This window comes from Bufo gargarizans, chromosome 5 (assembly GCF_014858855.1).
Source record: "Bufo gargarizans isolate SCDJY-AF-19 chromosome 5, ASM1485885v1, whole genome shotgun sequence".
NCBI classification, from domain to species: domain Eukaryota; kingdom Metazoa; phylum Chordata; class Amphibia; order Anura; family Bufonidae; genus Bufo; species Bufo gargarizans.
This window is the reverse complement of record NC_058084.1, coordinates 49169859-49192665: the sequence shown is the minus strand read 5'-3', so window position 1 is coordinate 49192665 and position 22807 is coordinate 49169859. Positions and strand designations below refer to the sequence as shown.

The following is a 22807-nucleotide window of genomic DNA, read 5'->3' as shown; positions in this document are numbered from 1 at the left end:
CTTCAGGCCTAGTAGGCCTGAAGCCTATGCGGTAGTGAAATCCGGGCGCAGGCGCGCATGATGACGTCATCGCGCACTCCTGTGCCGGGACTCAGCAGCACAGTGCCGGGACTCTGCAAGCAAGTGCAGGAAAGTATTTAGTTTCCTTCTTTTTTTTTTTTTATGTGCCAACTTTGGGGGGACATGAGAGGGCCGGGGTGCACAGAGGACGTGTGGGGGCAAACTTATTTTATTTCATAATGTGGCGACTTTGGGGGACATGAGGGGGGTGCACACAGGAGGACGTGTGGGGAATATGGTGGGATACTGTGTGGCACAGTGGGGGGGCAAGTTTATTATGGGAGGGATGGCAATGTGGGGGACACTACTGTGTGGGGGGGGGGACACTACTGTGTGGGGGGGCAGCATGGGGGCCTTGCTATTGGGGAGGCACTGTAGAGGCCAGTCTATTATTTCTGGGGACACTATAGAGCGATTATTACCTGGAGCACAATATAGGGTGTTATTACTGGGGGCACTCTAGGGGACATTATAACTGCTGTAGACACTATAGGGACATTTATCAAACTGGTGTAAAGCAGAACTGGCTTAGTTACCCATAGCAACCAATCAGATTCCACCTTTCATTTTTGACAGCTCTTTTGGAAATCCAGTTCTACTTTACACCAGTTTGATAAATGACTCCAATTATGTCTATTAGGGTCACTATTTTTTGAGCATTATAGTACCTGGGACATTGGGGGACACAACAGGCACAGTATTGGGGGTGGCAGCAGGATGACACTGTGGGGACACCAGGATGGGGAGGTTGATGGAAAAATTGAGAAATCTAACGAGATGCGGCTGAAAGAATTTCTCATGGCGGTCTAACGGAGAAGAGGAAAGAGAAGGTCTACATGAAAGCAGCAGATATCCCTGGTTGTAAGAGGTATGTGGTCAAGTATTGGGGGGAGGGTGCCAGAGAAATGACCCGCCCCGGGTGCCAAACACCCTGGGCACGCCACTGCTCACTGGCACGGGTTCATGAACCGTTTACGAAAGAGCGAACTGTAAGCAAGGGGTTATGGCCACCACGTTCCCCAGACTTGTCAACGTGCGATTTTTTTTTATCTGTGGGGAAATTTTAATCCGAAAGTGTTTGCTAACAATCCACATCCCCTGGAGAAACTCAAGGACAACATCACAAACACTATCCGCAGCAGCAACTTGCAGGATAACAGGCTGAACTGGATGGACAGTTGTCTTTTTTCAGCTTTATAAACTATGTTACTGCTAAAGAGCTGCAAGCAGTATCAGCCAGCATAATCCGACCTGCCCAAAGATGCATAGACTTGAACGGGGACCACTTTCAGATCCATTTGCTCATTCATCTTGTCATACTATTGCTGGAGACTGGGCTACTTTTTCATGGGCCACCATGTATAAGACCAACACATATTGTTATGTCATGTATTGTTATGCCTTGTATACTCCCAACGTGGCTGTGTGTGGTAGTGACGGAGTTAGCTAACTCTGACACAGCCATTTGTAGGAGATTGCTAGGTGGTGGCTGGCTCCATCCCTAGATCTAGAGTGTTCTAGGAGAGTCTAAGGAGGGAGTTGAGAGTGGAAGGAAGCAAAGTCCATGTTCTACCTCTCCTCAGATTTCAGGATTCAGAGACTAACAGAGATCTGTTTGACTGCTGCAAGATCTACAGTGAGAGAAAAAGGAGAACTTGGAATCTGCATGGCGGAGTGAACAGAAAAAATAAATCTGTAAGGTAACCGCCATTTAGGGCAATACAGACTTTACTGCTGTGGAAGGATTATAGATAAGACACCCTACACACTTAAAGGGTAACTTTCATATTTTTATTTTATTTGCTAGTTTATTAGAGCTAGTTATGTATACCTGAGTTAGTCTGTCAATGATTGTCAAAAGATCTGTAATTACCTTATAATAACAGCTTTCATTAATGTCCTCTGTCCCTTTCACTGCTCCCTTAAAAGACTGTTACCAGGGCTTGTCCTGTCTCCCAACTTAATGTAAACAGAAGACAGAGGGGCGATCCTTCACACTGCATGCCTGCATTAGACTTCAGTAATCCAATCTGATTGGCTGGCAGGGAGCTGCTGGCTACAGCAAGTGTGTATGGTAAGTGAGGGAAAGCAGTTTTGGCCTCAGAGAACTGGCAGAGGAGCGATCTTGAGAAAGTCCTCATATTGTAAATGTTTAAACAGCCGTAACTAAGGGAAAAACTCAAAGAAAACAGTGGTATGTGAAGAAACTAAAAATTGCTTTATGCATAATGCTGCTGTAGTAGTAACATATGCTAAAATTGTTTCGTTTTTTTTTATAAAAACATGACAATTACCCTTTAAGTAATGACCAGGACAGTAATATCATTCAATCTGTATGCCAGAGTGTGCATTACAGGTAGTGTTGAGCGAAGTTTACAAAAATTTGATTTGGTTGCTTTACCAAATTTCACAAAGAAATTCGCTTTGTGACCAACTTAAAAAAAAAATTTTTACGCCATTTCAGGCAAAATTGATTTATTACCATGAACCACAAGGATAATCGGCTTCACAGTGAATTGAATTTTCCCTGAAATTCAGATCGAAGTGCACTTTAGATACTTATATTTGTCCAACACTATATATGATATGTCCATTCTAGGACACAGTTCTGCACTCGCCAGGCTGATGTCTAGCCCTGTCAATCAAGGGGAGTGTGCAGAGTACAGGGATGTTACAAAAGCAGTGCTCCAAGGATTCAGGGCCGCTCCTGGTGCTCCAACATGCTCATTTGCATATGAATAAAACAGATATCTCTGCAGCTGTTTAACACACAGACAAAAGAAAGGTATTGCGTGAATTAGCATGATCAGCCCTACTAGGCAGTGTGCCTGGTTTAATAGGGTCGATATGCTTTTCAAAGCATATTTGCCACCATGGGTGGATGCCCATGACAAGTCTACCTCTTACCCTATGAATGCAAGACAACCATGTATACACAGTAAATAAGTTTATTATATGTAGCGTCTCAGCTCTATGTACAAAGTATAACTGCTGTGCCCTTCGAGACATGAAGCAGTTACCGCTGTAGTACTGAATATTAGCATCAACAGTTTTAATACACAACTGTTTGGTTATAATAGGCACCGAGAACCAACATCAGCTAAACAAAGATTTAAAATACAGTCGTCTTAAATGTACAATATGGAAACCATAAACTTACAAAATTAAAAAAAAAATTTACATTTCTACTTCCAAACAGTTTAGTTATTTTTTTGTATTGTTCCTTTACAGAAATATACACAAGTCCGTTATTTTTTTGCTGCATGGCATCCTGTTAACAGTCCCGGTCTAAAATACTGGCGGTTTCCATCATAGGCACTGAATAAAAAATAAAAAAACAACTAGTAAAAAAAAAAAAGCGAGAGTCTTTGACACATCTACACCAGGTCACTGATTCAACTCAGTAATTCCAACTGTTGGCGAGGAAAAATAATAATAAAAAAAAAAAAAAAACTGTATAAATAACACAAATAAGCTTGTGATATGTTCACAAAATATTAGTAACCAATACCGTTAAAGCAGCCATTCTGCAGTTCATCTGTGTGCAAGAGCATGTAGCAGCCTTTGTGCACTTAGCAAATGAAGAAAATAAAATGAAAAAAATTGTCTCTTTACGGACTGATTCTATCTGTGGCCAGAAAAGCGCTGTGTTGCTCCTGGGCCCTTTCAAGCAACTTCTTTTTCTTCTTTTTGTTCCTTTTGTCCTTCTTCATTGTTCTTTTACCTGGAAAAGATAACATCATTAGGGTTTTTTATACATAAAATATACAACTCACTTCACAGCATCAGCAGGGTCCCTCGTTTATAGCAAATCGGACAATATGTTCCCTGAAGTACTGCTGTACTTTAAAGTGAATCACCTTTTACCATCATTCATATCTTATTATATTTTTAAAGCTCCAAGCCACATATATCAAGTGTCACAGTTCATAGATAATAAGGTTGGTCCATCAAGCTTCAGGGATACTGTACCTTTGGTTATTTTGTAGTAAAAGTCTCTGCAGAAGAGACAAACAAAACTGCAGCAAACCCTCCAAATCTCCATGTTTTTCATAGGACTGTCACGCTTAAATGACCCGGGGTGGAACGTAAAAGACCAAGGGTGGAACGTAAAAGACCAAGGGTGGAACGTAAAAGACCAAGGGTGGAACGTAAAAGACCAAGGGTGGAACGTAAAAGACCAAGGGTGGAACGTAAAAGACCAAGGGTGGAACGTAAAAGACCAAGGGTGGAACGTAAAAGACCAAGGGTGGAACGTAAAAGACCAAGGGTGGAACGTAAAAGACCAAGGGTGGAGTTTAAATGGCCAAGGGTGGAGTTTACATGGCCAAGGGTGGAACTTACATGGCCAAGGGTGGAACTTACATGGCCAAGGGTGGAACTTAAATGGCCAAGGGTGGAATTTAAATGGCCAAGGGTGGAATTTAAATGGCCAAGGGTGGAATTTAAATGGCCAAGGGTAAGGCTTCAATAAGGATTTAAATATTGGAAGGTATTCAGCACACATGGTAGATAATAGAGGTTTCCAGCAAACAAACTACAGTGTATCTTGCCTTGTGAGCTAGTGCACAACTCCATAATAAATTACAGGCAGGTTTCGAAGCTTGAAATGTTGAACAATCCCATGTCAAAGGCTTAAGCTGTTTGGTTCCTAGGGATATAGGATCTGTCTGACATTTAAAGGGGTTGTCCAGAATAGTGCCACTTATGTCCACAGGTAGTGTGTGGTTTTGGCGCTCAGCCCTGCTTACTTTTAAGGGGCTAAGCTCCAGTACCAGACACCACCCTATAGAGAGGCACGATGATGTTTCTGTAAGTGTTTGGCCTTTGCCATGAAAAAAAAGAAACGGGAAGTGCACTGTGACATTTCATGAAAATGTCCATCTATGGCTACCACATCCAGATGGAGAATGAATGGAGAGGTGACTGCAGCTCTCTCTACTCAAGTCAACTGGATTTATAGTAATAACGAAAGTAGGAAACCTTTAGAATATCTCGTCTCATATCCTTGTAATAACTGATGAATTAACCTGATACTCCGCTCTAAGACATCTCATTCTACAAATGCCATCAGGTAATCAAACGGAGGCTGCTGGATATGATTAGATTACCACAGAACAGTAGTTTACTAAACCAAATCCCTTAATATTCTGATCGGAGTCATGAAACTCGCGCTCTAATCACAGTGGTAACTGTAACATGTTACTGATTGTGATCCCAAGCGATTTGTAACGTCGGCCAAAAAATCTGGATGTAGTTAATATTTTAATGAAGCCGTGTTTTATAACATAATCCATTAAATCACAAGCAATAGTTTGGAGCAAGAATCAAAAACACATGAGGGAGATTTTTTGTCTAGCACTGTACATAGATGGCTGTGCTTACAATAATGACCCATATGTGTGATGGTGCCACCAGATTTAGAACATCTATTATTCAGTATATCAGTTCTCGACCAGACATACAATATAAATATAATGTATGTACGAAAGATATTGCTTGTGGCAGAGAGTGCAGATCTCAGCAGGGACAGACTTGTATGCACCAATGCAGTCTTGCCAGTGAGAGTGCAAGATTTCAGGGCCATGCATCTGAACAGAGAAGAGGGAGTGGCGACAGGAGAGGAGGAAGTGAAGCGGTGCTCAGAGGAGCTAGGCCAGACCCTCGGTGCTCCAATGATCCTATTATAAAAAGTAACAATTATGCTACAACTTAACATCCGTGATTCCCCATGATCAAACCTTACCCAGCAGTCTGCCTGGTTTAATAGGGTTGACCATAGTGACAGATGTTCTTTAAACTTGCTCTGTCTGGACTTTAGGCACAGCAAAGGCTCACTTAACTGTCTCAGTCAGACCATCACTGCGACCAGAGAGAAACGCCTTGTAGTAACTCAATTAGAGCATCACAAATTACACCTAAATTAATGCCATGTTCTTTTGTGGCAGTCTTTATCTAGTCCTATCAAGAGAACAATAAAGCTGTCATCCTGTTATCCCAATTCTACATCTACACTTGTAACGAGGATTACCTTGTAGATAACCTATTCCACTCATGGCAGCAGTGAATTGAACAATCTAGTGCCCATCTATATAGACTGCTACAGAAGGAAAGGACAGTACTTTGTGTTTGATTTTCAATGGTGCAGTACTGCAAAAATGAAACCGAAGAACATGCCCCAAAAATGTGTTCCCTTTAAACACAAGAGGGGGAAGGATGGGGGGGGGGGGGGATTCTCAATACAGAGGGAACTTGTTTTGTTTGAAAAGTCACAAATTCTAGGGGAGTTGCAAATTGCACACACATTTGCAAAAAGATTGCACAAAAAATAAATTGAAAGGAGGCATGGTTTATAACATTTAGACAGATTTATTAAAATTAAAGCCAGAAAATGGTGCAAGCTTTGGCTCAGATCTAAGCCTGCTCATAGCAGGCCTAGATTTTATTTGCTTTCTTATAATAAGTTTAATATTTTTTTTATTTTTTGCAGGTGTCTGAAACCCTGTCTTAATAGACATAGGCCAACAATTTGAAAATCTTCTTCCTTTTATCAGGGATCAGCATCACATAACACTGGGAGCATGAAGCCCTCCACAAGGTGGAGATATTCTGCCGAAAATCAAAGAGCTGCACAATGCGTTATGTAAATATTAAATCAGACAAGTTCACTTGATGGGGCATAAATGTCACATCCACATAGTTATTTTTTATGCAATAATGAACTGCTGGTAGTATTAATCACATACAGACCCATTAAAGGATTGTTACAACATTATAGCATAGCCGTTAGGTCTTCCACACTATCTGTTCCCTATTAGGAGTTCATAAAACTGGAAAATACAGAATGACTAAAAGCCTCAATAGAGCTAAATAAAAACGTAAAATTCAGGCTAATACAGCAAAATCTTCTCAACTTCTAAGCCACTCGGAAAGCTGTGATTTAGGCTGCTGTTTGAAGGCTTCTTGGACCGAGCGGCCATTGTAGTTGCCACTGTACATGTAGACTGGACATAGGGAATAATATGGTAACTAAAACTTTTTGCATGCAAAGCAAAGAAAGGCTATGCAGGGTTTGGGATGGGGGCGGGTATAGGTTCAGAAAATCATGTCCGTTTTCTGCCAGAAACGGTGCCGCATTTGTGTGTGGGTCATCCCTGGTATTACAGCTGAATAAAAAAGGGCTACAATAACGCACACAACCTGTGGACAAGTGTGGCACTGGTTTTGGAAGAAAGCAGCCACGTTTCCTATAACCTTGCTTATATTAAAGGGATTTTCTTCTGGATAGGTCATCAATATCTGATCAGCGGAGCCCATAGCCAGCTAGATGTAAACCATGCTGGGACTGGAAGATGGAGGAAGTCTGGAGGATCGGAGAGGCATGGAGCAGGTAAGTATGAATCTTCTGTGTTCAGGGGCCATGCTGTAGGAACTTATAAAAAAAAAAATTTTTTACCAGAAAACTTCTTTAAATGGGTTGTCTCACCTCAGACATTGGGGGCATATCGCTAGGATTTGTCCACCTCTGGGACCCGCACCTGTCTTTAGAATGGAGCCTGCAAAGTGAAGGAGGGAGCACCACGCATGGTGGCCACCCTCCATTCATTCCTATGGGAGCTCTCGGCTATTTTCGGCAGTCCCATTGAAATAAATGGGAAGCGCATTGCGCAAGCGCGGCCACCGCTCCATTCAATTTTATGGGGCTGACTGAAATATCCGAGCCAGTGCTCGGATATTTTCGGCGCTCCTATAGGAATGAAAGGGAGGGCGGCCGCACATGCGCAGTGTGCCCTCCATCACTAGACAGTGGGACCCGCACCTATCAGACGTAGGGGGCATATCCTAGAGAGGAGAGATAACTCCTTTAAGTACTTTGACATCATTTTGGGAACAGTGAACTGAACGTGGCTACTGAATAAAGTTCCAATATGACATATTTGCAATTATTCTAAATCTGTAATTTACATCTATTGTAGCGATATTTTTCCATATAGAATAGGAACACACCCTCACATATATCTTGAAGGTCACCTGATATCCTATATGTTTGTGTCCCCTGAGGAACCAGTGTTTTGCTGGGGACACGCAGCATCGGGACTTTGTGTCTACCAAACTTTTGGGACAAGATGATATTTTTTATATTTATACAGACGTGGACAAAATTGTTGGTACCCTTTGGTCAATGAAAGAAAAAGTCACAATGGTCACAGAAATAACTTTAATCTGACAAAAGTAATAATAAATTAAAATTCTATAAATGTTAACCAATGAAAGTCAGACATTGTTTTTCAACCATGCTTCAACAGAATTATGTAAAAAAATAAACTCATGAAACAGGCATGGACAAAAATGATGGTACCCCTAACTTAATATTTTGTTGCGCAACCTTTTGAGGCAATCACTGCAATCAAACGCTTCCTGTAACTGTCAATGAGACATCTGCACCTCAGCAGGTATTTTGGCCCACTCCTCATGAGCAAACTGCTCCAGTTGTGTCCGGTTTGAAGGGTGCCTTTTCCAGACTGCATGTTTCAGCTCCTTCCAAAGATGCTCAATAGGATTGAGGTCAGGGCTCATAGAAGGCCACTTTAGAATAGTCCAATTTTTTCCTCTTAGCCATTCTTGGGTGTTTTTAGCGGTGTTTTGGGTCATTGTCCTGTTGCAAGACCCATGACCTGCGACTGAGACCAAGCTTTCTGACACTGGCTAGTACATTTCTCTCTAGAATTCCTTGATAGTCTTGAGATTTCATTGTACCCTGCACAGATTCAAGACACCCTGTGCCAGACGCAGCAAAGCAGCCCCAGAACATAACAGAGCCTCCTCCATGTTTCACAGTAGGGACAGTGTTCTTTTCTTGATATGCTTCATTTTTTCGTCTGTGAACATACAGCTGATGTGCCTTGGCAAAAACTTCGATTTTTGTCTCATCTGTCCACAGGACATTCTCCCAGAAGCTTTGTGGCTTGTCAACATGTAGTTTGGCATATTCCAGTCTTGCTTTTTTATGATTCGTTTTCAACAATGGTGTCCTCCTTGGTCGTCTCCCATGTAGTCCACTTTGGCTCAAACAACGACGGATGGTGCGATCTGACACTGATGTTCCTTGAGCATGAAGTTCACCTTGAATCTCTTTAGAAGTCTTTCTAGGCTCTTTTGTTACCATTCGGATTATCCGTCTCTTAGATTTGTCATCAATTTTCCTCCTGCGGCCACGTCCAGGGAGGTTGGCTACAGTCCCATGGATCTTAAACTTATGAATAATATGTGCAACTGTACTCACAGGAACATCTAGTTGCTTGGAGATGGTCTTATAGCCTTTACCTTTAACATGCTTGTCTATAATTTTCTTTCTGATCTCTTGAGACAGCTCTTTCCTTTGCTTCCTCTGGTCCATGTCGAGTGTGGTACACACCATATCACCAAACAACACAGTGATTACCTGGAGCCATATATATAGGCCCAATGGCTGATTACAAGGTTGTAGACACCTGTGATGCTAATTAGTGGACACACCTTGAATTAACATGTCCCTTTGGTCACATTATGTTCTGTGTTTTCTAGGGGTACCATCATTTTTGTCCATGCCTGTTTCATGAGTTTATTTTTTTACATAATTCTGTTGAAGCATGGTTGAAAAACAATGTCTGACTTTCATTGGTTAACATTTATAGAATTTTAATTTATTATTACTTTTGTCAGATTAAAGTTATTTCTGTGACCATTGTGACTTTTTCTTTCATTGACCAAAGGGTACCAACAATTTTGTCCACGTCTGTATATATATATATATATATATATATATATATATATATATATATATATATATATATATATATATATAGGGTGTGGACAGATACAGAAAGGGTCTAGCCACCAAGAGGTGGGGTCGCCTCTTTCTTGGCGGGTGCTCTGCCTGCAGGCAGGGTAAGCTTTAGGGACATGGTAGGGACAGTACAAATTTTTGTCCCACAATCCCAGAACTCCAACCATCAAGATATATGGGTCACCAAACCGTGGGTAAGAAGGACAACTGTAGTCCAGCCTCATGATAACCTGTTTACTCTCTGTCAATACTGTATTATCAAGGCTTATTGCAAATCCTGTATTTATCATATTAGGGGTATTCTGCAATTTTTTATAATTAATATTATATTAATATAATAAAAGTTATATTTTAATTAAGGGAGGTAGTCTCTTTAAGTTTCTTATAGAATAGGACATGCATTCCATATTGATTACAGATAGAAGATCCTCCCACTATAGTTTTGTGGTCTTTGAAATCACCGATGAAGAAAACAAAAAATAAAAAATAAAAATATGTCTTTCTTGACGAAACAGAAAAATAAATGCACACAGAGAATCTGGCGCCAAGAAGATTTGATTTCAGTGTAAGAAATTAGATTAGGCTCCATTAGGAACGTGCCTGCATTTAAGAGGCTATAGCTAAGCTTATTTGTGCTCGTCTTGAGCTGCAGTTCTTTCAATAAATCCTGTACAAGGAATGTCCCTCAGATTCAGTAATAGGAACACGACTTGTTCACCAAACTAGGTAAAAGTCAACCTCCGCTTCCATGCAATGTACTGCTTCGTAGATGCTAGGTAAGATATGGTCTAAACCAGTGGTGTGTGCACCCCGGGAGGAACTTGCCATGGTCTTCAGGGGGTACTTTTACTCATCCTGAGTACACGATATGACCAAAACATTGGTTCTCACTGAAGAGACCCAGCAGGTGTGTGAAGACAATGCTTATTGGGAAAAAAAGTTCAAGGGAGTCCTATCTGTAGACCGCTCTATTTTGGGGTGAGTTCTTGGACCCGCTGGGTAATGGCTGGATGAGATGCCTTTACACATATCTTAGGGGTTGGGGGTGCAGGTTCTCACTGCAGAGAACCAGCCATGGGAAAAATAAATACACGCCCAGACAAGGGTCAAGATCAGGGCCAGCCATTGTGAATTTGTATTGAGTTGCAGACTACGCATCTAAAGTTTTTATATACTAAAAGTATAGCATAATGTTTAAGAAACCTATTCAAAATCCAGTAAAAGTAGTCTACCTAGTCAGGTTGTGTGATGGACATAAGCAGTAGTGTGTGAGATATAATCAAATTAGGGTGCATCTGTCTTCGTTTAGGGTTCTTCAGTGCTCCCAGGTGGCCCTCAGAAGTGAAGGTACTTTAGAGAACATAGAGACTTGGTGCGACCCTTAAAAAGGTGTTGTCATCTCGGACTTTGATGGCATATTACTAGGACATACCACCGAAGTCAGTCGGGTCCCACCTGTCTCCAGAAAAGGGCCCCCGAAGTGAATGAGAGCACACCACACAAACACGGGTGCTCTCCTTTCACTGTTATTGGGATTCTGAGAATAGCCAAGCAAGCACTGCTTCGCTATTTCCAGAAGTACCAAAGTGGTGAGTGGAAAGGTGGCCATGCATGCGTGGTGCTCTCTTTCTCACTTCGGGTGGCCCGTTCTGGAGATAGGTGCAGGTCTAAGAGGTGGGACCCAAACCTATCTGACTTTGATGGACATTTTAGTAATATGCAAAGTCTGAGAAGAGACAACCCATTTAATACACAGTTGTCATAAGGAAAGGTCCATGATGGTATAGATTTTACTAGCCTTAGGCTACATGCACATGACCATGACGTTTTTTGTGGTCCGCAAACCGCAGATCCGCAAAAAAACAGAAGCCACTCGTGTGCCTTTCGCAATTTGCGGAATGGAACGGGCGGCCCATTGTAGAAATGCCTATTCTTGTCCGCAAAACGGACAAGTTATAGGACATGCTATATTTTTTTTTGCGGGGCCTCGGAACGGAGCAACGGATGCGAATAGAACAAGGAGTGCTGTCCGCATCTTTTGTGGCCCCATTGAAGTGAATGGGTCCACACACGAGCCGCAAAAACTGCGGCTCGGATGCGGACCCGAAAAAGAGTTGTGTGCATGAGGCCTTAAATAACTTGGCTTGAGGCCAATACCCCACCTGGTGAAGAGTATACATCTACACAGATTCTATGTTTGGAGTCCTTAACTGGGGTTCTTTGGAAGACAAGTTGGCTACGTGTGAATGACAAGTAATCGACAAGTTCCAGGCCAAAAAGTTGGACTCCCATATGTGTACAAATGCTCATGCCTGAACCTTAGGCCTCTTTCACACTTGCGTTGTCCGGATCTGGCGTGTACTCCACTTGCCGGAATTACACGCCGGATCCGGAAAAACGCAAGTGTACTGAAAGCATTTGAAGACGGATCAGTCTTCAAAATGCGTCAGTGTTACTATGGCCAGGACGCTATTAAAGTCCTGGTTGCCATAGTAGGAGCGGGGAGCAGTATACTTACAGTCCTCGCGGCTCCCGGGGCGCTCCAGAGTGACGTCAGAGCGCCCCATGCGCATGGATGACGTGCCATGCGATCACGTGATCCATGCGCGTGGGGCGCCCTGACGTCACTCTGGAGCGCCCCGGGAGCCGCACGGACGGTAAGTATGCTGCTCCCCCGCTCCCCGCTACACTTTACCATGGCTGCCAGGACTTTAGCGTCCCGGCAGCCATGGTAACCACTCTAAAAAAGCTAAACGTCGGATCCGGCAATGCGCCGAAACGACGTTTAGCTTAAGGCCGGATCCGAATCAATGCCTTTCAATGTGCATTCATTCCGGATCCGGTCTTGCGGCAAGTCTTCAGGATTTTTGGCCGGAGCAAAAAGCGCAGCATGCTGCGGTATTTTCTCCGGCCAAAAAACGTTCCGTTCCGGAACTGAAGACCTCCTGATGCATCCTGAACGGATTTCACTCCATTTAGAATGCATGGGGATAATCCTGATCAGGATTCTTCCGGCATAGAGCCCCGACGACGGAACTCCATGCCGGAAGACAAGAACGCAGGTGTGAAAGAGCCCTTAGAGACATCTATACCCAAAAGTGACAATCTATTGCCACATAACCAGCCACCATACCTCCTCCACTGTTGCCAGAAATTGCACATGAATATTGCTGCTGCTGAATGTCCTACAAGTATTATTTTGCAATTAGTAAAAATAGACTGGTATACATTTATTTTCGCTCTGGTTCGTCAAACTACCTTTCCACTTCTCCAGGGAGCACTGACCTGAGGGAGTACACTGTGACACACTTCATCAGGGCCACTACTACTCCCATCCTCACTGCATCTCACTTCAGCAAAAAGCACTTATGTAGAGGAAGTTAATACAAGGCACTAACTAATGTATTGTGATTCTCCATATTGCTTCCTTTGCCACCTTGATTCATTTTCCCATCACATTATACACTGCTTGTTTCCAGGGATTACGACCACCCTGCAATCCAGCAGCGGTGGACGTGCTTGTACATTATAGGAAAAATCTGAAGCCTCTCTGGTGGCTAGGACGGTGGGAGCGAGCATAGTCACACATGCTCAGCAACTTCCATCCCCCAACCACCTTGTATCTGCGTTACAGCGGGGGCCATAACCCCTGGATATGGGCAGTGTATAATATGATGGAAAAATGAATGAAGCCAGCAAAGGAAGCAATATGGACAATCACAATACATTAGTAGGTGCCTGGTATTAATTTTCTCTACATGATATATGCCACTTGATAAAGTGAGAGACAACCCCTTTAACTTCATGCAATAAAAATATGTAGATTTGCAATGCAATGAACTACAGTATATTCTAGGACACCATAAGAAATAAGAGGCTTCACAACATGCATCTAAATATCACAAAGCCTAAAGAACAAGACATCTAGCACACGTGGATATAGGAAGCTCTCGGTCTTTAGAACGATCTGCATGGGAAGGATCTGGTGATGTGGATGTGGCCGAGGAGCGACTCCCCCAAAGAGTCGCCCCAGTCTCATCCTGCTATGGGTTCCTCTTTTACACGGTCAGTATTTGTAAGTCAAAACCAGGGTTGGGTCCAAAACACAGAAGGGATACACATATTTCCAATATATTTTTTTTCTCTGTAGGTTCCATTACTGGTTTTGGCTTATAAATGCTGACCGTGTGAAAGAGGCCATACTTTGTAGAGACTGCAGATCCTAAAATATGCTGACCATTTCAACTATTGGCAATAATCTCTGATAGTTTAATATGAGTAATTCATGTTTACACGTGGATCCCCTGATCTGCCTGCTGGCGTGGCACCGGGAACACAGCCGCCATCCATCAGTGGCCTCCATTCTGTTACACTGGGGATGACTCCGTATGCGTTAGTTCCCCTGTCCGTCCCCACTGTAAGTGAATGGAGGGGACCTGCACGTAAACGTGAATTAATCATATTTAACTATCTGACATCAGGCCCAACCGTTTGAAGGGGTTCTCGAAGACTAAAAGGGGTTTTGTCACTTCAGCAAATAGCATTTATCATGTAGAGAAAGTTGATACAAGCCACTTACTAATGTATTGTGATTGGCCATATTGCTTCCTTTGCTGGCTGGATTCATTTTTCTATCACCTTATATACTGCTGGTTTCCATGGTTACCACCACCCTAAAAACCATCGGTGGTGGCCATGCTTGCACACTATATAAAAAAAAAAAAAGGACCAGTGTGCGCTTCCACTGTCCCGGCCACCAGAGAGGCCTGAGCTTTTTCCTATACTGTGCAAGCACGACCACCACTGATGGATTACAGGGTGGTCATAACCAAGGAAACAAGCAGTGTATAAGGTGATGGAAAAATGAATCCAGCCCGCAAAGGAGGCAATATGGACAATCACATATTGACTTTCTCTACATAATAAATGCCATTTGCTGAAGTGAGAGACAACCCTTTTAAATACAAATGATCTATCGTCTGGATAGGTCATCGGTATCTGATCAGTGGGGGGTCTGACCCCCGGGAACCCTGCCGATCGTCTGCTTGAGAAGGCATCAGCTCTCGCAGTTTTATAGAAATGAATTGGGCTGAACTGCAACGTACGGCGCTGTGCTCGGTGAGCAGGGGAAGACTGCAGAGCTCAGAGGAGCACCAATACCTTCTCAAACAGCTGATCGGCGGGGGTCCCTGGTGTCAGACCCCCACTGATCAGATATTGATGACCTCTCCAGAGGATAGGTCATCAGTATTTAAATCTCAAACAACACTTAACCCTTAAGTCTGGTAAAACCCTAGCACATGTGCAACTAGTAATATAAACTGGCCAACCCCTTTAAGAAACGTTAGCAAAAAGACAAGAAACAGAAAAGTAATGCAAAGAGGAGTCTAAAAGGGTCTCCAACATCCTCAGACCCCCTCACAATATATGGTTCCTGGTACTGCACTCACAGATGGTTAATTTACTATAACATTTAGATATGGAAAATCAAAGATAATTGAAAAAAAACTATAACTATTTGCAGAGACAGCAAAATATGACGTGTTTGCATTGACAGCGAGATTCTGATACGTTAGATATCAATCACTTCATTAATATTTTACCAAATACCTACAAGCTACGGCTTTAAATGACCTTGGTATGTGCTCAACTTTTCATCTTAGGCCTTAAAGGAGCACAAATAGGCAAATAGGCAGTGACCCAGCGGATCACTGCTCAAGGTCGCTTGCAAAAAGTTCAATGTTGTGATGTTAAAAGCAGTTCTCTCTCTATGCACTATGTATTCCAAATTGTTGTGTTTGGGCATAACAGGCAGTCTTAGTTAGGCTAGGCTGGGCTCCTCTGGTTAGTTAGCAAGTTAATGCTGAGCAAAGCTAAAGACAAGACCTAGATGCACAAGCTCCTGCAAAGTAGACCTAAAGAGAGGCCTCATCCAGGAGACACCATTCCTGAGACTGAATAGCTACCGGGGAACCACTTAACTGAGAGACTACCCCTGAGGGAAATAACAGACATCCACAGAAGGTCTAGAATCATCAAGGCCGTCCTGGATTCAGACAGTAAGGTACCGCACGTGTATGATAATAAGACTTCACTGCTTGTGGGAAGGGTATATTGCTTCCAGCACTTACCACACTTTGAGATGGACTGGCCATCCGGATCTAAGATCTGCACCCCGCAGCCTGGGAATTGCAGAAAGAGTTACTGCAGGCCTGTGGTTATTTGGAAAGATTACAAAGTGAACTTAGATTGAGACTCAGGGAGGACTACTACCACCATCATTCTACTGCCTATGCACAACTATTCGGAGAAGCCTGCTCTGTAGCATAGTCCAGAACCGTGCCCATTTCTGCTACTACTACCAAAGTCATTATCTATTCAATAAAGAAGGACTTTATATCTATTGCAACAAACGGATCTGGTCATTGTCGCCAACATTCATCGACCCTCACTCTACCTGACTTCTCGTCTTGCCCCCTGCCAAACATCCTCCATCAGGGGCACCCCAACTACTACCGGGCAGGGGTTCCAGAAAGCCAATGAGTGCCCCGAGGGAGGAAAGGGTGCACCCTCCATTCATTGTGCACAGCCCAGGGAGGAGGAGTGCCAGAGGGAAGATTGTCACCACGAACTGTGAGTACTACTACCATCATAGCCACTACCACTCCTGCCATCCTCACCTCTCCTCATGTTCGCTGCAAATACGTTCAGACACCTGTACAATAGTGCTCAGAGGTTAACATACCCAAGGCCGAATTTGTAAGATGCGTACCATTTTTGGAAAATAGGAGCGGTCAGCTGTTTTGGGCAGCCATCTGTGCTAAAAACTATACAGTGGACGAAGTTGGAAACAGAGGGCCGTCACTGTGTAGAGCTTCTCAGCTCCCATTCACATGTATGGGAGTAGAGCTGCAGTACCCCAGCACAGAACCACGTGGCCTCCGGCTCCGTCCACCGTATAGTTTCTGCTACCCAAAACATCTGATCAGTGAGGATACCTCGTGTAGGACCTCCACTGATCTGATAGGTATAGATGACCTATCCTAAGGAAAGCTCATCAGTAAGTTTTGGAAAAGCCCTTTAATATCAGTTAAGCTCTGCTACATCTATATAATTAATATATGAATATATACGAATTTTGGTCGCCGTTTATTCGTAGCAACCTAAACAAGTCCAGTTCCAGTCCTGCGTAAATTGGCTTTCCATCCCACCCAGGAGCTGATGTTAATACATCAATATCCTTCAACACACACATACAGTACACAATGACATACGGTACATTATGTTACGTCTGCTCCTGTCACAATGGTGTCATCACCTCCCACTTATCCATGAAGTACAGATTATTTTTCCTGTTCCACTCTGGCCTCCACCTAATGAACTTAACATACGTACCAACTTTCCATAGTGAGCCACACTTACTACTGATAGATGCCTCTTTTTGCAGTGTAGTATACCATTATATCGGTTTCATAACTGGTCCAGGACATGGCCGCACAAAGGTGTGAAGCAGTCAGCATTCAGGCATAGATGTAGCAGAGCAAAATTTGGCATGTGGCTCAATGGTTGTCTGTGGTTCTACATAGAAGTACGTGTGAATTTATTAGATTGTCCCATTGAAGACTGGTGTCATCACACTAGGATCAGTGGGGACCAATGGCTGCCAATTGTCCACTTTTAGCTCCATTCGTCTTTGCCGGGTGATGTCACACAGTGGCTTTCTAGCGCCTTTGACAATCTTTCTAGCAAACGCAGCGGTCAGACCCTCGGTAATCACATATGAGACAAACGATGAGAAAAACCTGTATACTCAAAAAATGACAAATCACAAACGATGCAGCTCCAAAAAAAGAAAATGATCATGTCGGCTATGCTACATCAATATAAAAATACTGGGGTTGATGAGAAAGCTAAAAACATAACCTTTTAAATTTGGGATCAGTTGTTCAAATAAATAATAATAAAAAAAAAAGTGAGAAGAACACTTGGAGCACTTCATATCAACTTTCCAGCTGCAGACTCCCCAATTCCTGGGCTCCTCCTTTGCCATACAAGATGGCCGCACCACTTTCCGAACTGCCTGATGCATATGGTGCACTTGGTAGCCCAAAACACTTCCCGCTGCCCTTGGATTGGCCAGCACTGCTCACGTGAACAGTGAAGGCCAATCAAAGATCAGGGCTGGACAAGTAGGGCTACCAATGCACAGTCTTAGAAGATGTGCGGCCATCTTGGATGATAGAAGAAGAGACTGAGAATTGGTGGATCTACAGGTAAAAAAAATTCAAAAATGGAGGGCACCAGGTAAGTGTTCTGCTCCTTCCCCAGTTAATATGAATTTTTTTCTTGAACTGTATGGTGATGCGTACAGTATAAGTGCTGGGGGGGCGTGTATATCCCACCCAGATACCTCAACTGAAATCCAGAAAGCTTCAGTGGTTTCAGCAAAGTGATAGTTTGTGTTGTTGGGCGAGCATGCTCAGCCGAACACTAATTTTACTCGAGCATCGCGATGCTCGGCACATCACGGTGTTCAGCTAAACACTGTGTACTCGAGCGCGATTCTCGAGTCTCCTCCCTGCATGTTTGTTGGCTGCTATGCAGCCAATAAACATGCAGGCAAGTACTGCCATTCACTGTAATGCCGTAGCTATGTTGGCTATTGGCATTACAGTGATTTGTTGGCCGGAACGAGTCTTCGGGTGCTATATAGCACCCGATGACACGTGTTCGGCCCAGTATTAGGCCTCATGCACACGACAGTATTTTTTCACGGTCCGCAAAATGGGGTTCCGTTGTTCTGTGATCCGTGTTCGTTTTTTCTTCCGTGTGTCTTCCGTGATTTTTGGAGGATCACCAGACATGAAGGAAAGTTAATGTGCGGAGCCAAACGGATCCGTCCTGACTTACAATGCAAGTCAATGGGGACGGATCCGTTTGACGTTGACACAATATGGTGCAATTGCAAATGGATCCGTCCCCTATTGACTTTCAATGTAAAGCCAGGAGTCCCTATCGGAGTTTTCTCCAATCCGATGGTATATTTTAACTTGAAGCGTCCCCATCACCATGGGAACGAGTCTATGTTAGAAAATACCATCGGATTTGAGTTACATCGTGAAAACTCAGATCCGACAGTATATTCTAACACAGAGGCGTTCCCATGGTGATGGGGACGCTTCAAGTTAGAATATACGTACTAAGAACTGTGGACATGACTGCCCCCTGCTGCCTGGCAGCATCCGATCTCTTACAGGGGGCTGTGATCCGCACAATTAACCCCCCTCCCTCTCCAGTTTTAAATTCATTGGTGGCCAGTGCGGCCCCCCTTCCTCCCTTCCCTGTGTTAAATTCATTGGTGGCCAGTGCGGCCCCCCCTCCCTCCCTTCCCTGTATTAAATTCATTGGTGGCCAGTGCGGCCTCTCCCTCCCTCCCCTGTATTAAATTCATTGGTGGCCAGTGCGGCCTCCCCTCTCCCCCCCCCCCCCATCATTGGTGGCAACGGAGAGTTCCGATCGGAGTCCCAGTTTAATGGTCTGTGCGGCGCATTGCTTATAGCACAGACCTGTCACTTACCAGTAGGAGGCCGGTCACAGACAGCGCAGGTAAGTATAATGCTTCTAAAATTCTGAACTCTCCGCTGCCACCAATGATTGGGGGGGGGGGATTTTAATTAGGGGGGGGAGAGGGGGGCCACACTGGCCACCAATGAATTTAATACAGGGGAGGCCGCACTGGCCACTAATGAATTTAATACAGGGGAGGGAGGGGGAGGCTGCACTGGCCAGGTACGGCACCTGAGGGGTTAGTTGTGCGGATCACAGCCCCCTGTAAGAGATCGGATGCTGCCAGGCAGCAGGGGGCAGACCCCCCTCCCTCCCCAGTTTTAAATTCATTGGTGGCCAGTGCGGCCCCCCCCCCCCTCCCTTGTATCGTACCGCCTCTGTGTTAGAATATACTGTCGGATCTGAGTTTTCACGATGTGAAAATTCAGCTCTGAAAAAGCTGTATGCAGACGGATCTGCGGATCCGTCTGTGCTAAAGTAGCCTACGGACACGGATCACGGACGTGGATGGCAATCTTGTGTGCCTCCGTGTTTTTTCACGGACCCATTGACTTGAATGGGTCCGTGAACCTGTTGTCCGTCCAAAAAAGTATTTTTTGACGGACAGGAAACACGGATCACAGACACGGATGACAAACTGTGCATTTTCCGAGTTTTCAACTGACCCATTGAAAGTCAACGGAACAACGGACACACACAACGGTGTGCATGAGGCCTTAGTCAGGGAGAGCTGTGCTGAAGGGACAGATAGTGTAGGAAGTGAAATCCTGATATTTTTATTGAAATAAATCTTGTTAGAGACCCAAAAGTCCTTAAGGACTATTGTATCGGTCAGCAATATAATTATTACCCTGGGTGCGGTGAAACTGTGCCTGCTGCCAGAGCACAAGAAACACACTCATCTAGGATACCTAGCTTCATGTCCCAGTTTGCAGGGCGGCGCAGGACAGTTGGATTGCAGCAGATAATTCTTCCAGTCGGTTAAGCACCCCCCTGTCTTCCACAAAGTCCAGTCTCAGTAGCCAATAGAATCCTCTCCCTCATCCTCCTTCCTCCCACCATGAAGAGTCTTTGCAAACAAGTGACCCCACACTGGCATATTCCCAGGAGCTCTTTTAATCACCATTCCTTAATTAGGGCCTCTCGCCAAGCCCGCTTGAAGAGGGACATGAGGAGATCTTGTGCCCCGATTCCCAAACTCTTGAGCATCCATAGTCAGAAGAAGATGGTAGTGGGGAATGGCAATTAGTGTTCCACCAGGTGGTTGATGATGATGAGACACAGTTGCCAATAAGTCAACCGCAATTAGTGTCTCAAGAGGTTGATGATGAGGATGAGAAACAGTTGTCAATAACGGAGGTTTATTAGGTCAACAAGTCAGGAGGATGACCAGAGTGAGGAAGATGGAAGAGGAGGCGTTGGATGATGAAGTCACTGACCCTACCTGGGAAGGTGGCAAGCTGAGCGAGGACAGCAGTACAGAGGGGGAGGGATCTGCAGCACTGCAACAGGCTGAAAGAGGCAGCGGGGGTCGCAAAAGGGAGAAGGCGGGCCACAACAAACAGGCACGCAACTGTTCCCCGGCGCACCCCCTTGCAGCAATCTCCCTTGCCAAGGGTTAGGTGTTCCCCAGTCTGGCGCTTTTTGGAGGAAAGTGCGGACTATGAAAGAATTGTGATTTGCAACCTGTGCCGTACCATAATGAGCAGGGGCGTGAACACTAGCAACCTCACCACCACCAGCATGATCCACCAGGTGGCATCAAAGCACTCTAATAGGCGGTTCACACCACTGCCTCCTCTTCCCCTGTGTTACGTACTGGCCAATCCCCTGTCCAAGACGCAGGCCCGGATGCTTTCCGCCATGCACCTAGACCTTCGCAAGCACCACCAGCTAGCACATCCACTTCTATGTCCCAGCGCAGCGTACAGATGTCTATACCCCAGGCTTTGATCGAAAGCGCAAATACCCAGCCACCCACCCACAGACCATAGCACTAAATACGCACCTTTCCAAATTGCTGGCCCTGGAAATGTTGCCATTTAGGCTTGTGGACACTGAGGCTTTCCGCAGTCTGATGGCGGCGGCCGCCCCGCGTTATGCAGTCCCCAGCCTGCCACTATTATTCACGGTGTGCAGTCCCAGCCTTACACCAGCATGTGTCCCATAACATCACCCGTGCCCTAATCAGCGCAGTTATTGGGAAGGTCCACTTAATGACTGACACATGGGCAGGTGCATTTGGCCAGGGACGCTACATTTCCCTGACGGCACACGGAAAACATCTGGTGTCAGAGGGGAGCAGCCAATGTCAGGCAGGGACATGAACGAGCCTCCCTAGCGTCACCCACGATGCTAGGGATGCCCGTCCCCATCTGCCAAAAAGTATTCATGGTAAAATATTTTTGCTTTCTCCTCTCTGCTCTGGCTAATAGAGGGGGGTTGCAAGCAGAAGACCATCCTAAATGACACATGGGTATAAGTTGACATATTGGAAAAGGATCTATTTTCTTTCCAGAAACAGTGCCACCCTTGACTATGGGTTATTCACGGTATTGCAATAGGGTTCGGCTGCAATACCAGAAAAAACTCCCATCGTATACACCTACAGGGGTTTTCTGAGATTCAGATATTGATGACCTATCCTCCATATCAGATCTGCGTCACCCCCGCCAATCAGCTGCTTGAAGAGTCTCCTCGCAGCTTACCAAGCACAGCACAGTCTATTGGATAGCAGCTGTGCGTGGTACTTTCCTGCGCCTAAGTCATGTGACTGATTATTATGATGATATCACTGGCCCAGTGACAGCAGCGGCCTCTTCAAACAGCTGATCGGCAGGGGTCCCCGGAGTCGGACCCTGAAGATAGGTCATCAATATTAAAATTTTGGGCAACCTCTTTAATTTAATCTATAGGGCTCTACTTACCTGATGAAGGCCAGGAGAGTGTCCTATCAGGCCGGTACACATTGGCATACCTCTTTCAACTTTATAGGAAGACGCAAAGGTACAGCAGACTGTGCTTTCCTATATAGAGGGGGGGGGGGGGAATAAAATAAAAAATACTGCATGGCAAAATTTTCTATGGGTGACTTATGTCAGTGTATGTTCCCAAAGTATACCTTCGACAAAAGGCTCATTTTGTGCACCGAGCCCAACATACCCCCCTCCCCCTATAAATTGTGAAAAGATTCAGATCCCCCCCCCCCCCCCCATTTCTCAAATGTTCAGAAATGCGCAACGCATTGTAGACTCAAGTGTGATGATGAACGTAGGAAAGGCTGGAACCACCTCTTGGCATGGTCAGATCTCCGAGATGTCCCCATTAAACTGTCTCTACTAATTGGAGTGTCTG

General features: G+C 44.6%; 1 protein-coding gene across 1 annotated transcript in view; it reads right to left on the bottom strand.

The window, feature by feature from the left end:
* Window positions 1-3671: 3671 nt before the first annotated feature.
* Window positions 3672-22807, bottom strand: part of RSPO2 (R-spondin 2) — a 168889-nt gene continuing 149753 nt past the window's right edge. Inside the window, exon 5 of the mRNA XM_044295369.1 lies at window positions 3672-3784. Coding sequence (XP_044151304.1) covers window positions 3672-3784 — 113 coding nt within the window. The remainder of the gene's footprint in view (window positions 3785-22807) is intronic.